This window comes from Chlorocebus sabaeus, chromosome 19 (genome assembly GCF_047675955.1).
Source record: "Chlorocebus sabaeus isolate Y175 chromosome 19, mChlSab1.0.hap1, whole genome shotgun sequence".
Taxonomy (NCBI): domain Eukaryota; kingdom Metazoa; phylum Chordata; class Mammalia; order Primates; family Cercopithecidae; genus Chlorocebus; species Chlorocebus sabaeus.
The window spans coordinates 22,388,530-22,414,069 of NC_132922.1; the positions used below are offsets into that span (position 1 = coordinate 22,388,530).

At 39.3% G+C, this 25,540-nt stretch overlaps 1 protein-coding gene across 5 annotated transcripts in view; it reads left to right on the top strand.

Moving 5' to 3' along the window:
- Nucleotides 1-25,540, top strand: part of TTC28 (tetratricopeptide repeat domain 28) — a 711,882-nt gene that overhangs the window by 215,695 nt on the left and 470,647 nt on the right. For 2 of the 5 annotated variants that reach the window (XM_073006852.1, XM_073006853.1), the window contains exon 1: nucleotides 20,140-24,604. The exons of the other annotated variants lie outside the window; for them this stretch is intronic. In XM_073006852.1, the coding sequence (XP_072862953.1) occupies nucleotides 24,578-24,604 (27 nt within the window). In that variant the 5' untranslated portion in view covers nucleotides 20,140-24,577. Of the gene's footprint in view, nucleotides 1-20,139; nucleotides 24,605-25,540 lie in introns of those variants that run through there. 5 annotated transcript variants of the gene reach the window in all.

Genomic DNA, 25,540 nt, shown 5'->3' on the forward strand with positions numbered 1-25,540 from the left:
AACTGCTCCCAGCATTTGTAGATTAGCTGCAGATGTGCTGCAGGGATCCATTCAGCTTTTTCTCAGAGAAGATTGTGTTTATTGCACCCAAACCATGCTCACATTCTTTGAGGATGTTTTCTTTTTGAACTTATGATCGTATTTTCATAGCATTCTTACTTTGTACCTTATTTCTCTGAAATAAAAAAATCTCTTATGGGCCAGGCACAGTGTCTCCCGCCTGTAATATCCTAGCACTTTGGGAGGCTGAGGTACACAGATCGCTTGATCCCAGGAGTTTGAGACCAGCCCGGGCAGCAAAGTGAGAACCCATCTTTACAAAAGAAAAAAAAAAATTAGTCAGGCATGGTAGCATGCGCCTGTGGTCCCAGCTACACAGGACGCTGAGATGGGAGGATCTCTTGAGCCCTGGAGGTAGAGGCTGCAGTGAACCATGTTTGTACCACTGTACTTCAGCCTGTGCAACAGAGTGAGACTCTGTCTCAAGGAAAAAAAAATCTTTCTCAGATGTTGCAGATTTGTTTCACTTTTCCAATATAACAAAAATTCTGTTTGCTAATGCCTGAGGCATGTCTTAGTTTTATATTTGCTTGTCATGTACAATTCCTAATGTTACAATTCCATAGTAAAGACTAATAGAGGATCTCTTAATTGCTAGCATTTGAGATAGAAGAAAATGACCATATTTAACAATATATTGTTAGTTGAGAAGCAAATTGCTACTACAACTGCCTCAGTGAATAGACTCACATGATGTATCTGGTTGGAGGTAGATGCCAACAAATCAATAAATATAGAATTATTAAAATAATTACAAATCAGTGTATGTATTTTTTTGAGACAGGGTCTCATTCTGTCACCCAGGCTAGAGTGCAGTGGTGCAATCACAGCTCACTGCAACCCTGACCTCCTGGGCCCAAGTGATCCTCCCACCTCTGCCTCCTGAATAGCTGGGACCACAGATGTGCACCGCCAACCCTTGCTAATTCTTATTATTTTGTTTGTGGAGACAGGGTCTCACTATGTTGCCCAGGCTGGTCTCAAATTCCTGGGCTCAAGTGAGCCCCCTGCCTAGGTCTCCCAAAGTGCTGGGATTACAGATGTGAGCCACTATGCCTGGCAAGTTTTAAAATTTAACAAATAAAAGCATTCGTTTAGAATTTGATTGCATTTTCAAGAATTCCAGTTATTAGTGTGGATTATTCTTTAGTAGATAGAACAGGATTTATATTAGCAAAGTATATGACTCCATTTTTGGATGGGGGTTCTAATTCTTCACGAATAGAATAGAATGCCCACTTAAAAATTATCTTCTTAATGTGTTCTAAATTAAAGTAATAGTTGCCTCTTCATATCCTCCTAATATATTACTTAGCAAGGTCACAACAGATATTGGCATAGGGGTGTGTGTGTGTGTGTGTGTGTGTGTATGTGTATGTGTATGTATATAATGTGAGAATACTGATTATGGGAAATGGAGAAAAATAAGAGGGCTTATGCTAGGAAAGTAGTGAAGGGTGAAGGGTGGGTATTGCCCAAGCCTGGCACCCATAAAGTACATAAGACGTGGGTGTTGACCCACGAGTATATGTGAATGCTAGTCTCTAAAACCATCTGGCTTAATGCATTTATATGAGCAAATTAGAGATGTAAATGTGGCCATGCAGGATTAATCACACACTGTGCTTCTCTTTGCTAGTCTTAGTGCCAAGTCACATTTCATATTCTTGGTACTCTGTGTGATTTCTTTAGATTTATTACGTTGGTTTGGCATACCATATCTTAATATGTATTAATATTACATAGTATTAATGCTAGGTAATAGAAATTTTTGCTGTCTGTACCTGTAATGTAGAGGAAGGACCTCAAGGGGAAAGAGGAAACAGAGGGCATCAACTCAGCATTGTTTTATTTTCATTCATTGCTCAACTGCTACCTAAAATTCTTAGTAAATTTACTGCTGCGTCTATGTTGAGAATTGTTTGGCATTCCCAGGATAATCCTATATTTTCTGGCATTTCTCTAGTGGATGCTCTTCATGCGAAGTATTGGGAGACTTTTGTGAGAAAAATTTAAATTGACTTGCCTGAGGTAACAAGTTAAGTCCTGGGGCTCAGAAACAATAAAATGTGATAATCACTGTGACAGATATTGCTAGCTGTTCCCCCAATATTCACTTCCATTTCTTCCTTAGCAATAAACTCTGTAATAATTAACTGGACTTTTATTCTTAAAGGCTACATTTTCCAACTTTACAGCTAGTGTAGAGGCATAAAATGAAATTCTGGTCAGTGGGATATAAGCAGAAGTATCAAGTGCAATTTCTTGGACATATCTTTATAGGGAAGAATGTGCCTTTGTTCCTTTCTCTTTCCTCTTGGTTGGAATATGGATATGACAGCTAGTACTTAAGCAGCTATCTTGGACTGTAATTGAAAGTTATACGTCGAGGATGGGGCAGGAGAATAGGGGAACAGGTCTTTGATGATAGTTGAGATAGCATATCAACCTTGGATTCCTGATGTCTGGTCTTTGTTAATATCAGAGAAAATTAAACTTCTCCCTTATGTTAAGTCACTATTACTTTGAATTATTTAGGACCTAAATCTAACCCTGATTAATATGATCAGGATAAGGCATAATTTTTTTTTTTTTTTTGAGAAGGAGTTTCGCTCTCGTTGCCCAGGCTGGAGTGCGGTGGCACCATCTAGGCTCTTCCACTCCCCAAGTTCAAGCGATTCTCCTGCCTCAGCCTCCTGAGTAGCTGGGATTACAGGCACGCGCCACCACAGCTGGCTAATTTTTGTATTTTTAGTAGAGAGGGGTTTCACCTTGTTGGTCAGGCTGGTCTTGAACTCCTAACCTTGTGATCCGCCCACCTTGGCCTCCCAAAGTACTAAGATTACTGGCGTGAGCCACTGTGCCTGGCCCAGGATAAGCCATAATTTTGTGCCTCCTATAAAGTTGGGGAATTGACTGTTTCTGGAATTCAGATTTTTTTAAAAATTAAAATTGAACTTCTGATTCTCTTATCCTTATCTAGGTCTAACTTATTGTACTCTGGCTGTTTTCCTATATGCAGAATTTATCCTGATTGTATTTTAGGAAGCTAGCTGAAGAAAATATTTTTCTACCAAATGAGACAAACCAGTTTGTAAACCTAAGTTAGTAACCAGAAAATGTAAATCTATGATGTTTTATAGTTCTGCTTGTTATATATGATCATTGGACACACAGAGGTACAGAAATCCAGTAAGAAAGTGAAGTTTTGGGGGAGTCTATAAAAATGGAAAGCATCTGGTGTGAAGTCTGTAAAAGACCACAATATCAGGTCATTTCAAGTTCTTTTGTGAGTTGAAATCTGGCTTAATATAAATGGCTTCCAAGTGGTATTGCTTCTCTTCTGTTCTGGAAGAGGACATTAAAACAGTGAAGAATGCTGTAGTTCAGTTAGACAGATGTAAAAATTCTGGGACCATTAACACTGGGGTAAGTATCATCTTTTCCAGTGTTGAAAATGAAGTGATGACAGAGGGGAAAACTTAAGAGATAGTAAAAAAAGTAGAGATAAAATACAAGTCCTGATACTGAGAGAGAAAGAGGATATTTTAAGTTCTGTTCTAAAGAAGATTCAACTTTTAAGACTTTTCTCCTTCCAAAGTAAGGAAGTGAAGACAGATAGAATTTTATCACTACTTAATTTAGTCTTTTTCATAGATAGAAAAAACCTTTCCTAAAGAAAATTGAAAAGTAAAAATCAAGAGATCATAAAAGATATGCATGTAATCAGGAAAATGAAGCTACTGATATGGTAAATATGCATATGCTTCCTCACCAGTCTTATGGGGATGTAAATACATGACTTGGTTTTCCTACAAACACTTCCTTCAACCATGCTTTGCCAAGTCCCTCTTTGTGGGAAGATTCTAGATTCTATAACTTTCTGCATGCTTTTGGTATTAAAAATTAATTCTGGTTAAATTTAAAACTCCAATATTACATCCAGTTCAGAGTCCTTCTTTCCCTTTTCTCCAGAGACAGTGGCCCAGACTTCATTAGGAGGGAACTTTTTTGTAAACGTCTCCTCCCCCTCTCTTCTGGGTCTCTTGCTCTTCTAATGCGTTAGTATGTGAAGGAAGATGATGGAAAGGGTTAAATGTCTCTTACCTTACTGGTGCTGTTGTAGTTTACTCACTGTTGGTTGTTGCAGTTTTTTAGGGTTGACATTGGCAGGTATCCAAATGATAGTTCTCTCATGAGATCATGTATATTAATTTTTTGGAGGACACTTTAAGGTGGCTTCCCATTGCAATTTCTTAATGTGAGATAGTAAGTTCCAGCTCTATTTCTTTCAATTTCTTTCAGCATCCACATCAAGTGGCATGACCAAAAACCTCCTTCTATGGAATCCCCTTGCCTTCTGGCAGTCCTCTTGGGTAGGATACCAGGAAGATGTCCCAAGCCATCTTCTATGGTATCTAAATTTTGGAAATTTGCATGTCTTTGCTGTATCAGATTATGGGCATTTAAGCTATTGTACTATTGTCTCCCTTTCTGCCAGTTCTCTCAAGTTATAATGGCAGATCAAATATTCACTGCCTAACCCAGTAGTTCTCAAAGCCTGGTCCCTGAACTGGAACATTAGTATCACCTGGAAATTTGCTAGATATGTAAAATTTTTGGGCCCAGTGGGGCCTAATGATCTGCTTTCTAAGAAGCCATCTAGGTGAGTCTGTCGCATGCTAAAATTTGAGAACAGCTGGTTTGATGATCCAAATGGAGAATGAGATGCCAGTCTTTTACTACAGGTATTCTCAATTTTTATTACTAATTTTCTTGGAAGCCCCTAGTCCCACTTTGACTTGAGGTAAGGCAAGCCATAGAACTTCCTAAGTAACTTCTTGAAATTTCTTGGGTTGTGGTTGTTGTCATTATTATTATTGTATAGGTTGGAAAGGTGGGGATGGGGAAAGCAGCAACAGGATGAAAGTTATTTGCTTACATTATTCTGGGTAACAGTCCCCAAATCTCAATGAACAAAGGTTTAGTTCTCACATTACTTATTCACATTGACTGTAGGTCAATTGTAGGCCTGTTCCACAACTTCTTTCTTTTAGGACCTAGACTGGGCTCACCCTTATCTGAGAGATCCCAGCCTCATGGCAGAGAGAAAAGAAGCATGATGGAACCATATTATGGCTCTTAAAATTCTGTTCAGATGTGGCATATAACACTTGTACTCACATTCTGTTGGCTAAAGCTAGTCACATGACCAAGCCTGACATCACTGGAACAGGAAGTATACTCATCTCAAACGGAGGGATTCTATTAAAATGGGCTGGATACAGAGAAGCAATGAATATTTTGAACAAATAATATGAGCTATCACAGTCACATAATAAATTGTAGCTATTATTGGTAAAATATAGTTCCTACCTTAAAAAGATAATAGGAGAGGAAATTCTAACAAATATGGAACAATCAGAGAATAACTCGTACCAGACTAAAAATAACTAAAATTATGACATGGGTTTAGAGAAGATTCTGAGACAAGCTGGTTGGTGAATGATGGCTGTAATTGGGGTGGAAGGACCTGAGAAGGGAAGGAATTCCAGAATAGAGCAACAGATTAAGTCATGACCTGGGTGGGGGTTAGCATGACTGGTGGGAAAGTCAGAGAAGAGAGCACAATGTATGGAGTAAGGTGGCCTTGTTTTGAAGTCAAGGAGGACAGGATTGGTGAGAGAGGATAGGTCCAGATCAATGGAGAAACAAAAAAACTTAGGGAGGCCTAGCATGGTGGCTCATGCTTGTAATCCCAGCACTTTGGGAGGCCAAGGTGGGCAGATTACTTGAAGTCAGGAGTTTGAGACCAGCCTGGCCAACATGGTGAAACTCCACCTCTATTAAGAATTAGCCGGGCCTAGTGGTAGGTGCCCGTAATCCCAGCTACTTGGGAGGCTGAGTCAGGAGAATCATGTGAACCCAGGAGGCAGATGCTGCAGTGAGCCAAGATCACACCATTATACTCTAGCCTGGGCGGCAGAGTGAGACTTCATCTTAAAAAAAACAAAAAACAAAAAACAAAACAAAAAAACTGACGAAAAATTGTGGGTTTGATGTTGTATTTGGTAGGGTGTTATGTTGATCAGTTTTTAAGGATAGGGTCTACAAGACCATACAGTCTAATAGAAAGAGAGAGCTAGATTGAGAAGTATAATGGCATTTCTGTCACCTATCAGGTATTTATCTTTGGGTAAGTCAATAGTCATTCATTCAACAAGTATTTAGTATTACTATGTACTAGGCACCATTGCACATACTGGGAATATAAAGATAAAACAATAGACATCCTGCCTTTAACAAAGTTTTAGAAAAATAGAAGGTAACTATATAGAAAATGAAATAATGACCATAAGCAAGAAGGCCACAATGAGGAAAAAGCATGGGCATATGCCAGATAGTTTTTCAGAGGCAGACCATAGATAAACAGATCCTACTAGTGGATCAATTACGTTATTGTATTTTGTAGATTATACAGCTATTTAAAAATCATAGGAGGCCAGGTGTGGTGGCTTATGCCTGTAATCTCAGCACTTTGGTAAGCCAAGGTGGGAGGAGAGTATGAACCCAGGAGTTTGAGACCAGCCTGGGCAACATGGCGAAACCCGTCTCTACAAAAAAAACTTACAAATTAGTCAGGTGTGGTGATGCACACCTGTGGTCCCAGCCACTCAGGAGGCTGAGGCAGGAGTATTGCTTGAGCCCAGGAGGTCAAGGCTGTAGGGAACCCTGTTTGCACCACTGCACTCCAGCCTGGGCGACAAAGTGAGACCCCATCTCAATCTGCCTGCCTCTATCTATCTATCTATCTATCTATCTATCATTAATCATCTATCCATCTATTATATGTACGTACGTACATACATACATACATGAATACATACATATGAGATAGCTCCTGAGATGTCCTAGATATTCTTTTGGGCAGAAAAGCAAGTTGCAGGTCTGTACATAAAGTATTATCTCATGTGAGTTGGAAAAAATGTATATGCACAGAAAAGTTTAGGGAATGTATGAAAAAGAGGAGTAGGACTGGTGGTGATGGGAAGAACGACTTTTAATTTTAATTTTATATCCTTCTATCTCCTTGCATTTTTACCACAATATATTTTAACTTTGTAATTACAAAACTAGTTAAACAAAAAAGCATCCCACCACAATCAACCTGTACTCACGACTTTATCTCTGGACTCAAACATCCTGATATTAAAATCTTCATGTTAATATACTTTGAGTCCGACCCGGCTTCTTTTGCTTATTCAACTTTTGTTCTGATAATCTTAGTTGTGTCTCCTAGATATAAATAGGTAGACAAATAACTATTCTGTCGACTCTGAGTTTCACTTCTATTATTTGTTTTTTCCTCAAAAATTTTGTATTGTGGTAAAATACACATAAAATAAAATTTACCATCTTAACTATTTTAAGTGTTTATGTATTTGTTTTTATTTAGCACTTTCTCAGTGAATATGTTTCCCCACCTCCCCATTCTCGTTCCTCAGGACAGCCAACATTTCCTAAAAGCACAACCTTGAAAATGATAGTTATAGCCAACCCTGGAGTGTTTGAGACTAGAGGACAGTCCAGAATAGGAGGTAAGATACATACCAAAGATCAGAACCAGATACTAGGTCAGCTGTCAAGGTGTTCTTGAAGGCAAGAGCCAGGCATTGACTCCGATTTCTGGATAGTCAGAGACAAGGAATAAAAAAAAACTTGGGTAAGGACTTAGCCCAGAAGACTGAGAACAAAGGCAAGAAAACGGCATTGTTAGTATCGAGCAATGGTAGTAACAAGAAAGAAAGCAGACTGCTAATATATGCTTTCTGCAAAAATTAAGAACTGGTCTTAGAATGTGGGTGGCTTTGACCTGGAGGAGGGAAGTAGGTGGCACTTTGATTCTGTTTTGAAGGGTTGAAGACCAAGGCAGTTTCTGCCTGCTTCTGTTCAGCTTCCTCAGGCCTTCTTTTTCTTTCTTTAATTTTTTTTTTTTTTTTTTTTTTTGAGACAAGGCCTCACTCTGTCACTCAGGCTGGAGCACAGTAGTGCCATCTTGGCTTACAGTAACCTTCGCCTCCGGGGCTCAAGTGATCCTCCCACTTCAGTGGCCTGAGTATCTGGAACCACAGGTGCGCGCCACATGCCTGGGTAATTTTTGTATTTTGTTGGGTAGAGACTGGGTTTTGCCATGTTTCCCAGGCTGGTCTCGAACTCCTGAGCTCAAGCAATCCACCTGCATTGGCCTCCCAAAGTGCTGGGATTACAGGCATGAGCTACTGTGCCTGGCCCAGGCTTTCTTTTAGAAAAAAAGCAGGTTACGATCTTCACAGTAGGAATGAAAAACTCCCAAACCCAAACACTTAATACTACCACTACCCCTCTGTCAAAACACATACACACACACACACACACACCACCCCGCATCCCTGCAGCTAGGATACATTTTGGGTTTTGGATGTGATGTTCAATAATCTTTTACTGAGATGCATGATGCATTCATGATATGATAAAACTAGAGTATATTGGTATTGGTATTATTCTTTTGGTAAATATTTTTATATTACCTTTCAGAAACTGATTTTAAAAAAGATTAGGCCTCATATTCAGGAACATGTCTTAGATGTTTTTGTCTTTACCACATTCTGATTGGTGTAAGAACTTCTATTTCAGGGGAGATTATCTGGGAAGTTACTGAAAAATAGGCTTAGATACATTTGGGATTTTTCAAATTGACCCATTTCAGAGTGGTTTGTAGATATAAATTTGAAATGAAGTACATACTACCTTCAAGGTAAAATCTACTTTCTTAGGTTTTGAACTTCTGTTTGGATGAATTTATTACTTTATTTGTTTTTTTTTTTTAATCTCTAGAAATCTTCACATGTTGCTCTCATATTCCTTTAAATGTATTTTGTTATTATTTTGGATTGTACTCTAAGCTTTTTGAAGTCAAACTTTTAAACAGATTTTCATATCAAATTAAGGCAAAAACACAGCAAACGTATTTTATATCTAGTAAATCCAAATAAGTTGACTGAGATTTTAGAAAAAATAAGAGTTCAATAAATAAGCAGCATTTCACTCAGCGTTCTAAATTAGAAAATATAATGGAAAAAAGATACACATTTATAATATGCAAAAATTACTTAAAAATAATTAAATAACAGCCATGTATAATTTTAGATAATGAAAACAGCAAAACTTCATTTAGAGTTATAAAAGGGAATTGAATAAATGGACATGTATTCTGCCCAAGACTATTTTTGGACAATATGATGTTAAGAATATCAAATCACATTTTTCTTGGAATTTGACATGATTAATTTGAAATTTATGTTGCAGAATGAATAGATAAAAATATGAAAGATTATTTTGAAAAAATAAAGCTAATGATAGAGGGGATTAATCCTACCACATAATAAAGTATAATTTTAAAACACCAATAATTAAAACAGTATGATACTGTTTGATTTGATCATTATGTGAGACTTTAAAATTCCTATACACAAAAATAACTATGATAAGCTAGAAATTGCTATAAAAAACATGAGTTTGGGATTTTCAGATATAGTCTAAAAGTTGTGACTGTTACTTGTTGATGAATTATGACTGTACTTCAGAAAGCAGAGGTTTTCTTTTTACGTTTCTTGTAGGTTGGAACTAGTTTTAACACATAGGATAGTCATTGTATTTTAGGATTGACTTTAAAAATTTTATCTTTGAAGTGGTGGTGCTAAAATTTTGAGGATTATATGAAACAACCTTTGCAGCTACTTTTTTGGCCTGGGTCAAGGGTATTGAGAAAAGCATTGTGCAGTGGTTATTGATGTTTTTTAAACAGTTCATGGTCATAGCTGAGATATATTAGGTTAGTGTAATACATACTGTTATTAAGAAAAAGATGAGTTTCATCTTACTTGGCCTAATTAGCTTTGTTCTGTTTCATTGGCTCAAATGTATCTAAACAAGACACTGTAAGAGCCATGATGTTCTGAGTAGAGTGCCGTGAAATACTGACATATTTTATTTTGTCTTACAAATGAGCTACAGACAATGATAATTATAGAAATATATTCTATGGTCTTATAATAAATTCATAGCATCGGTACATGCGCATAAATAAAATAAACCATTCAACTAAGACTGTTTTCTCAACTTTTTATGCTGACATTGGTTTGCTAGTTGTTTATTTTTGCTGTCTAGTATGGAGGACAAGTGGTAGCTCGTGACATATATTTTAAAAATTTATGGGCCAGATGTGGTGACTCACGCCCCTAATCCCAGCACTTTGTGAGGCCGAGGCAGGCGGATCACGAGGTCAAGAGATTGAGACCATTCCGGCCAACACGGTGAAACCCCATCTCTATTAAAAATACAAAAATTAGCTGGATGTGGTGGTGGGCGCCTGTAATCCCAGCTACTCGGGAGGCTGAGGCAGGAGAATCACTTGAATCCTGGAGGTGGAGGTTGCAGTGAGCCAAGATCGTGCCACTGCACTCCAAACTGGCGAAAGAGTGAGACTTCGTCTCAAAGAAAAAGAAAATTATGAGAGAAAAAGTTTTAAGTAGAGAGAATTATACATTAACCTTTTTCTTTGGTGGGGGGGCAGTTGGGGAAAGCTGACCACATACACCCTTTTGAATGAAGAACGATAATAATTAAGAATAATATTTGTATATTTTAGTTACAATTCACTTTTTTTGGTATATTTACAAAATTATGCAACCATCACCATTATCTAATTCTAGAACATCTTCATCTCCCCCCAAAAGAATCCCCTTATCCATTAACAGTCACTCCTCATTCCCCTTAATCCCCCGTAACTACTAATCTACTTTCTGTATTTATGGATTTGCCTATTCTGGACATTTCATGTATATGGGATCGAATTATATATGGCCACATTCTTTTTTAGTGGCAGAATATCAGAATCCAGATCTACAAATACCAGCATTCTTTTTTTTTTTTCTTTTCTTTTTTTTTTTTCTGAGAGTCTCACACTGTTGCCCAGACTGGAGTGCAGTGGCACAATCTCGGCTCACTGCAACCTCTACCTCCCAGGTTCAGGTGATTCTCCTGCCTCAGCCTCCCACGTAGCTGGGATTACAGGTGCCCACCACCACACCCAGCTAATTTATTGTATTTTTAGTAGAGACAGGGTTTCACTCTGTTGGCCATGCTGGTCTCCAACTCCTGACCTCGTGATCCGCCCGTCTCAGCCTCCCAAAGTGCTGGGATTACACTTTCTGGTCCAGCATTCTTTACAAAACAAATTTGAGCAAAAAGTTCTATCACTAGATTGAATTCCACATCTTAGAAAGTAGGTCAGACATAAGTGTAGATATGATGGCAAATTCATCAACCCAGTGAAGGGAATATTTCAAGGAAATGCTTTTTTTTTTTTTTTTTTTTTAATTTGAGAGAGAGTCTCACTTTGTCACCCAGGCTTGAGTGCACTGGTGCAGTCTCAGCTCACTGCAGCCTCCACCTCCTGGGTTCAAGTGATTCTCCTGCCTTAGCCTCCCAAGTAGCTGGGATTACAGGCATGCACAGGCCACACCTGGCCAATTTTTGTATTTTTAGGGAGACGGGATTTCACTATGTTGGCCAGGCTGATCTTGAACTCCCCATCTCAGGTGATCCACACACCTCAGCCTCCCAAAGTGCTGGTGTGAGCCACCACTCCTGGCCATGATGCTCTTTTGTTTAGAATCAATAGTGTTGCAAGAGGGAGGACTGCTTAGGAGAAATGTTAATAAGAAAACCTTTTATTACATTAAATGAAGAAGGAAAACAGAAATAATATCTGTACATTTTATTTAAAATTTTAACTCAATTTCAGTAGTGTTTTGGAAGCGTGATTTTTGCCATTTATAATATATACCTAACCTCAGCTGCTAACATGGAAAGTTATCTCTTGCACTGTGTTCTATACCCAGAACACTGCCAGTGATTGTGTTAGATGTTATAGGTGGTATGAATATTTTTGTGGGGGTTGGATCTTCTTAATTACCTCCCATGAAATTCAGTTAATAGTTTTCTTATATGTGCACTCTGAACTTAAATGGAAAATTCTTTATGCTCTGAATTTCTCTTGCTTAATTTGGTAATCAGAGTGTCCATTCTCTGACCCATTTATATACTTTTGAAATACGAAGAAAAAGCCCTCTCATGTTTTCGTATGGGTGGCCAGATAGACAGCACTTTAAAAATTAGCATAATGTATGTTTTGACTGTCTCACTTAAGACTGCCTGTCAGTTTGGCAGCTCTGAGCTTGTTATTTCTGTGTCTTCTCTTTTTTCATTTTCATGTTTTGACAAATAAGATTGTACTTTTGACAAGTGATTTGTATTTCATCTAAGAATTTCAAAGTGTGTTAAATTTATTTGTTAAACTATCTAAAGATCATTTTATCTACCCATCTTTGGATTATACAAGATTCTCATCAGTGTAAATGAAGACAGAAAGTGATACTATTGGAGTTTTTGCAGTAAAAGACATTATTGGGCAATAATTACTTCCAGAATAATTACTGCTTACTTTTCAGAAGCTTATATTTCTTTCAGTTAAGTATCTTATCTTCTGACTTACTCCTGGGTGTAATACTGTCTTAAGGGGAATGACCTCTTTTTGTGTTACTTGGGAGAGTATATCTTTCAAGAATGAAGGTATTTACAGGCATCCCTTGACAACTGAATAAATGCCATGCTGAACTTTTTATTGCAAAAGGAAATTCTGTATATTTAGTTTTATCATATAACCAACATTATATTTATTTTTTTGTTTAATAAATATTTAATGACTACCTAATATGCTGAGAAATGTTTTAAGGATTGGATTTATAGTGGAGAACAAATACAGATAGCACTACATTGAGCTTATAAGCTATTGGATGCACAGGGGTTAAATGAGAAATAATGTAATTTCAAATTGTAATAAGTGGTTTGAAGAAGCCTAACTAAAGTAATAGGGTACGTAATCATTTGGAATGGGGGTGGGTGGGTTAATTTTGGTCAGGGATAGCCTCTCTGGGAACTTGCTATTTGACAAGAAACTTGAATGTGGAAAAGGAAATACCTATCCTGGAGGAAGAGTAGTCCAGGTAGACATAACTGCAATTAACAAGGTTATAAAGGAAGCATAAGAAGGCAGGTATAGCCGCAGCATAGTTAAGGGAAGGTATGGTAAAAAAATGAGAGTGAAAAGTAGAGGCTACATCATGTATGACCTTGTAGGCCATGTTAAAGCCTTTGGATTTTATATTTTGTGCAAAGGGAAACCTTAAGCGGGTCTTCAGCAGGGGGAAATGTACAACCCAATTTATAGAAAGATCATTCTGGCTACACTAAGAGACTGCATCACAAGAAGCAGAGTGGAAGATATTGTAGTAGACCAGATGATGTTGATGGCATCTGTTGCTGAAGAGAAAGGGTAGAGGTGATGATAAAGTGGCAAGATTTGGATTAGATTTTGTTGGGAGAGAGCTGAGGACTTGCTAGTGGACTGGATGTTGAGGCCAGGAAAGGAGAGGAATCAAATGGCCTGAGCTGCTGGATGAATAGAAATGCCATTAACTGAGATAAAATAAAATTGAAGAAGGACCAGATTTGTTGGCTGTGGAAGTCTCAGGTGTGTGTTAGACCTCTTAGAGGAGATGTTGGATAGGCAGTTACAAGTCTGGAGCTCAGTAGAGAAGTGGGTTTTTGAGGCATAAATATGGGAATCGTGAATTAAGAGATGGTAGTTAGAGGCTTGAGACTGGCTGAGGTCTTTGAGGAGTAATTATAGACAGAAGAGAGGGCAGAAAAGCTGTCGATATGTTCATGCAAGAAAAATTTGTTTTAATATTAACAAAATCAAATGTGTTTTACTAGTCAGAGTTCTGAGTTACAAGTAACAGAAAGCAACTGTGACTGTTTTTGTTGAAAGGAGACTTTATTGAAAAGATGTTGGGTGGCTCATAGAATCATTAAGGTGGCTGACAAATCAGGTTTAGATAATGGGCAGAATCCAAGGGAAAACAGGTACCTGGATCTCATCTATAACTGTATACAGCAACTGTTGTACCCTGGCTTCCAGAACTTGAGCCATCACTGTTGGAGCTGGATATAGGATACCCCATGAGATCCTCTGGTACTGATGACCCTAGAAACTGGATATTGCTGTGGCTACTTCCAGAGCAGTTTCTCTCTGCCATTATTCCTCGTGTCACTTGCGTTACATTCGATGTTCTGGTAAAGAACTGGGGCTAGGTATTGTGTCTTCATCCTAACTCAGATGGTAGGGGAAAGTAATTATCTGAACTTTTTGGTGGCTGTCATGAGATATTCTTTATATTCCACCATGACTCAGATAATGGGGAAGTTCCCTGAAACAGAGGATGGCAATTCTGATGGTAGGCATTTTAACAACTGTAAAAAGTACCTCCCTAACCTCCCCGCCTCATTCCCCCACAAAATGACTGTGGTTATTGTCTCATGCCATGTCCATATTTCAATTCTGTGAATGTAATGCACTTGCTTGCTTATGGTAAGTGCAGAGTTAAGCAACAAGTCATTAGAGGGCCTCCAGATGCACTTCAAGAATATTTTATCCCTACTGACTGTCTTTTCCCATGATCTGTTTTCTCCTCGAGGATTAAGAAAAGATCCACTTTCCCTATATCTCTTTCACCATAGCCAGAGAAATATAGCCCTTTTTTTTTTTTTTTTGAGATGGAATCTTACTCTGTTGCCCAGGCTGGAGTGCAGTGGCACAATTTCAGCTCACTGCAACCTCTGCCTCCCGCATTCAAGCGATTCTTCTGCCTCAGCCTCCTGAGTAGCTGGGACTACAGGCGCCCGCTACCACGCACACCCGGCTTATTTTTTGTATTTTTAGAAGAGACGGGGTTTCACAATGTTAGCCAGGATGGTCTCGATCTCCTGACCTCGTGATCTGCCTGCCTTGGCCTTCCAAAGTGCTGGGATTACAGGCATGAGCCACTGCACCTGGCCAACCTCTTCTGGGGTTAAAAACACACAAGTCCATAAGCCCCCACTTCAAGCGTCTTTCTTTAATGAAGTGTACATATTTAAAACACACACACACACACAAACAGTCACTACCACTGAATACTCAGGGTTTCTTTGGGAAAGTTAATAAATCCAAAGCTGTATATTCTGGCCCAAATATGTGACCACTGAATCTATTCCAGGTAAGTTTTAATTAAGTATGAGATCCTGAAATTTCCCCCAATTAATTATATAATAGCAAAATTACACATGCACTATAGCTGTGGCTATCTGGTAGAGAAAAGGTTGTAGCCAACCTTATAATCCATTAACCTGATTTATATAAGAAAATTTATACCATAGTCATAGCACTGTTATGATGAAGACTAACTGCTTGCCAAAGAGATAACAAATAAGTATGGTAAATCCTCACTTAACATTGTTGATAGGTTCTTGGAAACTGTGACTTTAAGTGAACTAATGTATAATGAAACCAATTTTTTTTCTCATTAACATTATAAAAATGATGTTGAATAAAAGATGTTATTTGAGAGCTGCTGTATGTTGTTCTCCTTAAAGTTGCAGTTCCAAGAACCTATCTATGACATTAAGTGAAGACTTACTATATTTTCAGGCTAACACCTGTGTTCTTTCATAAGCATCATTGGAAAATGATTGAATGCTGGACATTTTCATTGAGTCCTGGATTTTGTTGTTTTCCTTGAAAGAATGTTGCACTTTTCAAGGTTGGTTTGTAAGCTTTGTTAGAGTGAGTTAAGAGTACACTTTAGTCTGGGCTAGTTTACCCCTTCTGCGAAGACATGACCTTTCTGAGGTCTCTGCTGAATGTCCCAGGTATTCAATGATATCCCATGACTCTGTCTGGTTGACACTTGAAAGTCTTGCAGTCCTGATGAGCTCTGGCAGTTGTTCAGCTTATGGCTTCCACTTTGCCTTGTGGAGTTTCACCATATTTTGGCAACTTAGTGTTCAGCCAAAACTTAAGAGGACTCCTGTGCTGATTTCTGGAGCTCCATGTCTGCGTAGCCCCCTCCAATTCTGTACTCTGAATCTTCTAGCTACTTTGTCCTCCTTAAACACTGATCTCTGTTTTCTCAACTCAGCAAGATACTTGTGCTCTGTTTGGGATCCCTTTTCTGCCCTGTAGTCTAGAAAGTGCCTCCAGGCTGAAAGCCAGAGTGATCATAAGGCTCATGTCATTCGCTTTGCTTGTCTTAAGGTTCATAGTACTCTGCTGCCTATGGTCTGAAACATTTGGAAAGCAGTATTTTTCCTTTATGTTATCCAGTTTTTTAGTTATGTTAGGAGAGTAAGCCTAGTCCCAGTTGCAGTGTCGTGCAAAGAAACAGAAGTCCCATTAGAAAAATGATTGTACCACTGAAACACGTGAGCATTATTTCTGGTACTTTGCAGCCCTTATAATTTGTAGAAAGTCCATGGTGTGATGGTGAAGGAGGAAAAAAGTTCAGAGTTAGCGTAGTAAAACAACAAGTAGAGTAACAATACTAAACATATAGGATTATCATATGTATAGGATACATTGTGTGCTTGTGTACGGATAATTACATATATAATTTAATCTCAAAAATCATAGGTAGGTGCTATTATTATCTCCATTTACAGAATTAGAAATTGAGGTACAGAAAAATGAAGTAACAAAAGAGCACACAGCTAGTAAGTGGTGGATCTAGGGTTTGAACCAGGCAGCATTGGCCAAATAAAAATTGCTGCCTCAGGAAACTGGTTAAGTCTCGCATTCCATCTGAGCAGTGAAGTCAGTTGTGTTTAGAAGTATGGTATTGCGCAAGACTCAATTTTATGATCTCTCTTTCTCTCTCCTTTTAAAATTCTTCTTGCTCCAAACTTCATCACTGGAAGAATTTTTTTAAACCATAGGCTTTATATATATATAAAATCATCACGTCAGTGAGCCCCCATCTCTTTATAGCTCTACCTATTTATCGATACCCATATCAGTATCTACATCTATATATATCCTTAACTGTAGATCATACCTCCACCTACTTACTTCACATCCCTGTGCCTCTAAGTACCTTATATCCTACAGGTCTTAAACAGAATTTAGTATCCAATTTTTTTTTCTATGATCTATACTTCAGTTAGTGGAGTGTCTCTTTTTCTAACTGATGGTGAAACATTTGGGGACCACCTTTAAATCCTTCTTGGTTCCTTTCATGAAACATGCTCTTAGGATGTGTTTGACTTGTGAAATGTTTCTCAGAAAGGTCCTTTTTCTGTTTCTGCTGCCCTAATTCAAGGCCTCTTCATTCCTTATTGCTCTGTTGCAACAGAAACTTATTTGGCCTTCCTGTCTTTATTGTTTTCCTATTTTTTCTGTCCTCCACAATACTTGCAGAATTATCAGCATAAAACTCAAATAGATTTGTCAGTACCTTAATTAAAATCTTGTTCTGGCTTATCATTGTATTCTAAGTCAGAAGTTAAAAGCAAGGCTTTGGATCTGACTGACTTGAATTTCCTTTCTGCTACTTTCTAGCCATGATACGTTGGGAATTTGCTTAATTCCTTAGCCTTAGCTTCCTCTCCTATAAACTGGGCATAATAATAGTTCCTCTACATAAGAGTGTTAGGAAGATGTTATTTCAATGAAATAAAAAATGTTAAAATATTTCAATGCTTGGCACATACTCAATAAATGGTAGCTATTATTTTATTGTTAAGAGAATAGCATTCACAGCCTTCCAAAGGTCATTACAGCTTGGCCTGCATATAGATTTCAGATCTATTAGATGCTTGCTAATGTAGCTCACACTTTTATACCTCCATGATTTGGCTCATGCTGTGTTCCCTGCTTGTTGAGAGAATACTGTGCCACCTCTCCTGTGAAACCTTTCTCAGTTACTACACTCAGACGTAATTACTCTTTAGGGCTTCCTTAGACTTAATGAGAGAATATGCCACTAGTTATTCCCGTTCTTCTAGCACGTAGCTTGGGCTAAGAGTTGGGCTCTTAAGAGTCAGATAAATAGCAAGATTAGTCAGTGTTAGCTGCTATTGTTATTATTATTTTTATTAGTTGTGTAACTGTCTTCTCTTTTGACCTCCACCAGACTCCTTCCTCCTCAAATGCAAAATCATCTGGTTCATTTTTGTTTTCTCACAGTGTCTACAACACTGCCTTGTACCTAACAAGTACTCAGTAAATGTGTTGACTTTAAGGGGTGGAACTTCAGCCTGTCTGGAGCTGCCTGATCGTGGAACGAAGTGAGATGGGTAAGGTCAGAGGTGATCTGCTTTGAATGTTGTGGAGTGATCTGTAGCAGTTTTCTGCTGGGGGAATGGGAGCATGGTCCTGCATCACCTGGGCTGTGTGGCAGAATTCTTCCTGCAACAAGTTATTTTAATTTCTTTTCTAGCAAAGTGAGGCCTTGAGATTCTCAGATTACCCCAACTGTGTGAAATGTCATCAATGAGGCAACATTTTTTTGGTGTCAAATACACTTCTACCTTTGTTCCTTTATTTTCCTAACACCTCCTTAGATACTTGAACATAATTTAGAGGTCTGTAGGAAAATTTTTAAACAAAAGTTTGAACAAAATTTGTACGTTAATTTTTGAACAAATTTTGAATTGGTTCAAAATTTGAACAAAATTTTCAAATTTCTACTCCTAAAACACAATAAATGTAAATAAGTACGAGGCTAGCCTTTTCAGGCATTTACCCTTTGATCAATGTCAGATACATCACTCCTTAGGAAATCTTGAAGAAATTTACAATGGAAAAAGATGTGTTGGCCGGGCGCGGTGGCTCAAGCCTGTAATCCCAGCACTTTGGGAGGCCGAGACGGGTGGATCACGAGGTCAGGAGATCGAGACCATCCTGGCTAACCCGGTGAAACCCCGTCTCTACTAAAAAAATACAAAAAACTAGCCGGGCGAGATGGCGGGCGCCTGTAGTCCCAGCTACTCGGGAGGCTGAGGCAGGAGAATGGCGTAAACCCGGGAGGCGGAGCTTGCAGTGAGCTGAGATCCGGCCACTGCACTCCAGCCTGGGTGACAGAGCGAGACTCCGTCTCAAAAAAAAAAAAAAAAAAAAAAAGATGTGTTTTCTTCATTTTCTCTTTCTTGCTTTTGTTCAGATTTGAATAGGCAAGTGGTTATTGAGTAAAATACTATTTTAATAGACTGTTCTACAGTATTTGCATTTAGAGAAGTGATCAGCAAAGTGCTATGTTAAAAAATGAAGGAGACATAAAAATACCTACAGACCTGGAAAAATGTATAATTACTGTTTGATGTTGGATCTTTGAAACAATAATGTTAAATTTTAACATTCTGAACTATGCTGGCTTGGTAGCTCCATATAAATCATTCCTATTGAAAAAATATATTGGTACAATAGTAATTCTGTAAATATTTCAGGTGTAAATACAGGTGCAATTTGGATTAAGGGGAAGAAAGAAAGAAGAAAAAATAAGGTAATTTAAGATGGTGTGGGTATTTAAAGACTTTAGGTGATAGTCCTTTGTCGAGTGGTACCTATTAAACAAAAGCCAAAATACTCACCAGACAGCAGGGAAAGAAGTGCTATACAGATCACAAGTAAGCGACCCAAAGGAAATATACCTAAAAAATTGAAAACCAGTTTAAAGCCTTGTATCACTTTGAAGTTTTAGATTATTTCTACAGAAACATATTTTCTCCTTTCTTGATACAGTTTACTGTCCTCAGATTCTGTATTCCCACCCCCAGTTTAAATAACTTTTTATTAAGTCCAGCAACGTCTGAGCCTAAGACTGAGCCTTCAGTCTACATACCATGTGTGGTATGCATATGGATTCACCGATGTGTTCAGAAAAATCACCCCAACAGATTAGGAACTACTGGATCTCTTAATTTATGTATGAGAAACTGAAGCCTTGAATGATTTAAATCAACAGTCACAAATTAGGATTTGCAGATGGAATTTAGCCCTATAGGAATGTTTTGTTTGGCCTGTTAGGATGCTTTAGAATTTTTGACCAAACAGTTAAAAATAAGGAAATTTTTAGCTTCTCATGAAAATTTAGAGGATCTGATATTGCTGCACTGATATTTCTAAAGGATATCAATTGAGTTGCTTAGCAGTGTCCCTTTTAACATGATTAGTGTGTCTTTAGGTTTACAATCCTCACAATTCCCTTTTTTTTTAACCTGTCTCTGTTTCACTTATTTATGTTACTTGCCTTCCCTTTTTGAAAACTTTTGTTATATAGCAAGTCAGAAGTAGAGTAAAGAAAGTAGAGACTTCTCTCTTAACTCTTAAAGCAGTTGTAGCCCCATCACCCAGGCAGTGGTTTATAAGCAAGAGCCCTGGATTCTGGCTCTTCTGTTGCCATTGACTGGCTCTGTGGCATTGCACAGGTTACTTAGGTCCTCTGAACTTCAGTTTTGTTTTCTGTCAAATGGTCATAATAAGCATTTTAATCAGGCACAGAGTTGTCAGAAAAAACAGCTCCATAAAATCATAATTAATATTTTATTATATATTAGATTGCTTAAAAATACAGTTTCAACTATACACTTTTCCTACTGTTTATAGCTTCAGTGCTCTGCATCTTACAGGATAAAGTCCAAATTTCTTTGCCTTATCTGTTATTGTGTTTTTGCGTTGCTATACAGGACTGTTTATTGCTATAAATTACCCGAGACTGGGTAATTTATAAAGAGAAGAGGTTTAATTGGCTTATGGTTCTGCAGGCTATACAAGAAGCATGGCACTAACATCTGCTTCTGGTGAGGGCCTCAGGAAGTTTACAGTCATGGCCCAAGGCAAAAGGGGAGCTGGTGCATTACATGGCAAGAGCGGGAACAAGATGCGGGTCTAGTGGGGTGCTACACTGTTTTAAACAACCAGATCTCAAGTTAACTCCGAATGAGGACAGCACTGAGTCCATTCATGAGGGATCCAGCTCCATGACCCAAACCTCCCACCAGGCCCCACATCCAACATTGGGGATTATATTTCAACATGAGATTTGGAGGGGATAAACATTCAAACTACATCGTCTTAGAGTCAGCGTTCCCAGCCATTTGGTTCCAACATTCCTTGCCAAAGTATCTTTATATGGAATGGAATGGAATTTATTCACTATTCCTTCTCCATCCTCCCACCCTCATACCCCGTTGATTCTTTTGCCTTAAAAATATTGAGTACATCTTCTGTTCCAGGCACTGTTCTAGACACTAGGGATTACAAAGTTGAACAAGACAAAGTCCCTGCCTCTAACATCCCCATACTTGTATTTTAGATAATGAGTCGGTATTTTTATTTTGTATTTTGAACACATCTTAAACATGTTTGCCTCCGTTGCTCACACTATTCTCTTCATTGTCTTTTTTCTATTTCTTTTATTGTTTTATTCAACAAATATTGGCTGATTGCCTGCTGGGTGTCAGACACTGTTCACTGGGTGTTGGTATTATAACAGAGTCAAGTCCCTGCTCCCTTGGAATTTATGTTCTTGTGGTGTGAATGAACATTTTAGAAATACGTGTGTGTGTGTGTGTGTGTGTGTGTGTGTGTGTGTGTAGATATATATATCATCAGGGCTATGAAGGAAAACGTAACAGGGTAAGTAGGGTTGAAAGAAACAGCGTGAGAGTCATAGTGTGTATTAGGTGAGATTGTGAGAGAGAGCCTTTCTATATGATATCTGAATAGACTCCTGAAGGGACTTAGGTAGGCAGCCAAGAGGGCATCTGGAGGAAGAGTAATCCAGGCAGAGGTGCAAGTGTATGGTTGGCATGTTCAGGGGACAGTGAGAGGGCAGTATGGCAGGTGCTGAGTAAGGGAATAGGAAAAGGGTAAAAGGTGAGCTCAGAAAGGTGGAGGGGTCCAGATCCTGAAGGGCATTACAGTCCATGGTAAGCACCTTGGCTTTTGGCTCCAGACTAAGTTGTGTCTCCTCTGAATTTTTACTTCAAGTTTCTTCATGAGGTCTTCCTTGACCATCCCAGTTTTTGATGATTTATCCTTGGTAATTCCTGGAGAACCTGAAATTATTGACCACATAACTCATTTGTTGCTCAACTGACTAAACAGTGAGTGCCTGGTTGTCTTCTTATAGGTTTTTGGTTCTGTCCTAACTTCTTTGTAACTTTCTCTAGCATAAGGACTGAGTCTTATACCTTTGTATCCTACATGATGCTTTGCAACTAGTTGGTACTTAATGTGTGTTTGTTTTGTGAGGCTCTGGCTTCAGATGTCAGCAGTAGGAATTTGCGATGTCTAAGAAAAAAGAGAGAGGACCTGGTGATAGACTACACATAAGGAATGATGCTTAGGTTTTAGTTTGTGATCCTGGAATAATAATGGTGTTGTAGATAGAGAAAGGAAAGTTGGGAAGAGAAGCTGATTTTGGAGTAGATTGATGAATTTAGTTTAGAATTTATTGATCTTTCTATGCTAGTAGCATATCCAAGTAAAGTTGTCCAGAGTGATTTTGATATGTCAAATATATACAGAGTACTGGAGTTATTTGTGACTGCCACCTGCAGTTATGTAATCTTCTCGAGAGCAGGGACAACATCTTACTCATATTTCTAGTACTTGGAACAGGGACTGGCAGTGAAATAATAGGTGCTTAAGTCAGTGGTACTTAGTAAGTTTATTGAGATGAGAAGTTGGCATGTAGCTATGATGCATGTCCTAGAAAAGGCATAAGCTCTGGTAGGGTCATTGTGGGTCTGAATTCTAGCCCCATTATGCTCTATGTGTGTGGTCTTGATTGAGTAAATGAGCACTCTGAATCTCACTGTCTGGAAAATGGAACTATAAGACTTTCCTTGCGGGGCTGTGAGATAATGAATGTAGGCATAGGTTCTAGCATAGATTAGTGGCTCAATAAATAGTACCTGTTCATTCAGCTAAAATTGTTAATATTATTATTATAAAGATGATGCCCTCTATTGAATTTCAGATTCTCAGGCGTAGAAAAGAACTCAAAAGCAGTCCCTTTGAGTTAACTAATTGTTTTGGGTGTTTTAATGGCTTACTTATACTGATATAGCTAGTGATCAATCTGCATATAATCTCCCACATTAGCCAATCCTGGGAATGCATACAGAAGTCTGAGGGTAATAAGTTAAACATTGTTGGAACATTGGTACATCAGTTACTATTATTGTGCATATTAGTTGGTATTCTAGTAGTTTACCTGTTATATTCCCAACTATCAAAACAGCTTTATGGTGGTTTAGGAGTTGGTAGACATGTTGGATGGTAAATAATAGAATTATATAATATTTTTATATTTGTAGATGTATCTCCTTAAATAGGATGGAATAATTTCACAGAAGATGAATGAAACTTAATCCCCATAGAAATATTTTTTATAGTAATGAAATTAGTGCTAAATTTAGAGAACAAATGGAATCTATTAAAGTTCATTGGGGGTAAAATTCTTGATTAAAATATTTTATTCTGTCAGATACTTCAAATCTTTTTTCTTCAAATCAGAAATTAAGATTTTGGCCTAGAGTACTTTCCTTTTCCTTTTTTTCCCTCTAGATACAGCTGCCTTACAAGTCTAAGTATGTCTTTTGAAATGATTTCCTGACCACGTAGGTGTTTTTGGCTTTGATTCTTTAGGAGCCGTTGAGTGCCTCTGAAACTGCATGTTTTACTTTTTGTATTGGAGCAGATGTCGTGGCACTAAGACCCAGAAACCGTTTGCTCTGTGTGGCTGGAGCTGGGCTGGCTGTGCTCGCACTGAAGGGAAGGAAGTCATTAGTGCAGACTGAGCTGTGGAGTTGGGTTCTTGCAGGATTTCCTTCCAGCCTTTCCCCACTAAGGTTCTTGGGAATTAAAAAAAAAAAAAATCTAAACACACAAACCAAGTTTTCCTATTTACAGTGTTCAGGGAAGGTAGGCATTTCGAGAAGGGCAGATCCTTTTCCCAAGTTATCCAAGAAGGAAGCGAAAACAGCGTAAAGAAGCTCTGATTACAGATCTTTGGAATTTTCTTTGCTAAATTTTACAAACGAGAAATACACCCAGAATTGTGGGAATTGCTCCAGGCTACGCGTGAGGGTTTGATTGCTTGTCTAATCTTTTCTGAGAAGAGGAGAATTCGCCAAAAGGGGTTTGGATGGCAGAAGCCCGGCTGGGATTCTGTAGCAGCTCGCGTTCTCGGTCTCTTCTCTGAGGGAGGGTCTCTGCAGTCAGCTCGGAGACCCCCTGCCGCAGGCTCCTTTTGCAGACACCGGCCGGGAAAATGCCCCGCTCTGGCAGGAGTACGCCGGTGGCTGCTGGGACTTCCTAGCCTGGTGGGAAGTGTGTTCGTGGTTTGGGGATACTTTTCATTGAACTGAAGGCGAAAAGACTGGACTCTCCTGGGGCTTTTCCCATTGCAGTGAATATGGGAAAGAATTAGGGGGTGGGAGGGAGGCAGCATGACTTGCAGTCGTCGCTGCCCTGCATCTGCCCCCAGCCCCCAGCCAACATCTTGATGTTCCACGTATCGGCTTTACAAATATGATGAAATGGCAGCCCCGGAAGAAGGTAAGTGTCCTGGAGAGGGGACGGGGCCCCAAAGCCTAACCCGGGGAAGGGTGACACGGGGCGGTTGCCTTCAGGTCTTTCCACCCCTTCCGTAGTTCGCTGGGCCAGCTGGTCCAAACAGCCTGGTCCCTTTAGGACTTGCATCAGTCCCTTAGGGACGAGTTACCAAGTCTGGTCTGCATCCACTGCCCTCTAAGTTTTTCCTTCGTGATATGCGTGGACCCCCAGGGGTGACAGCTCAGAAACACCCGTTTGCTTTAGAAGTCCGGTGCAGACAGTGACACGATTAGCTTTGCGGGAGCCAGCCAAGAGCTGCTAGGTGTTGCCCCATGGCGGGGCGTGGGGCGGGAGTGGATTTGAGGCTGCACCCCTGACACAGGCCCCGCAGGTGGTGTTATAACACCTATTTCCCCAAGGGGTTAAAAGGCTCGGAGCCGCTGGCAGCTGTTTCCCCAGGGCCCCGCTGGGGGGCGAGCAGCCCCAGCACACCAGCCCAGCAGCTGGTTCCGGGGCAGCGGGCCGAGGGGCCTCCTGCCTGAGCGCCTGGGGCTGGCCATAGCCGGGCCTTCAGCCTGCGGGGCTCCTGAGGCCTCGTGGGCCCGTGCGAGTGCCTGCGCTGGCCATTGTGCACGGGCGTGTGTCTGTGCGTGTCAGCGTGCACCAGCGTGTGTGAATCGATCATGGGGAAAAGGGGGAGGGGGCACTTTGCTTTTTGTGAGATTATTTCCTAATATGGCTCCTTTGTTGAGAACTCAAGAAAAAAAAAATCCAGCAGTTCTATCAAAATAAATTGCTATTGGTCCCAGAAATAACGTTTCTAAATGTGGGACTGGTCCCTACCCTAGGACGTCAAGGGAGAAAGACAGCTTTCTTCAAGTTGTTGGCTGCTGTACATTTGGCTAGGGCTCCCTTTTGCTAACTTGTCTGACTGCCCCT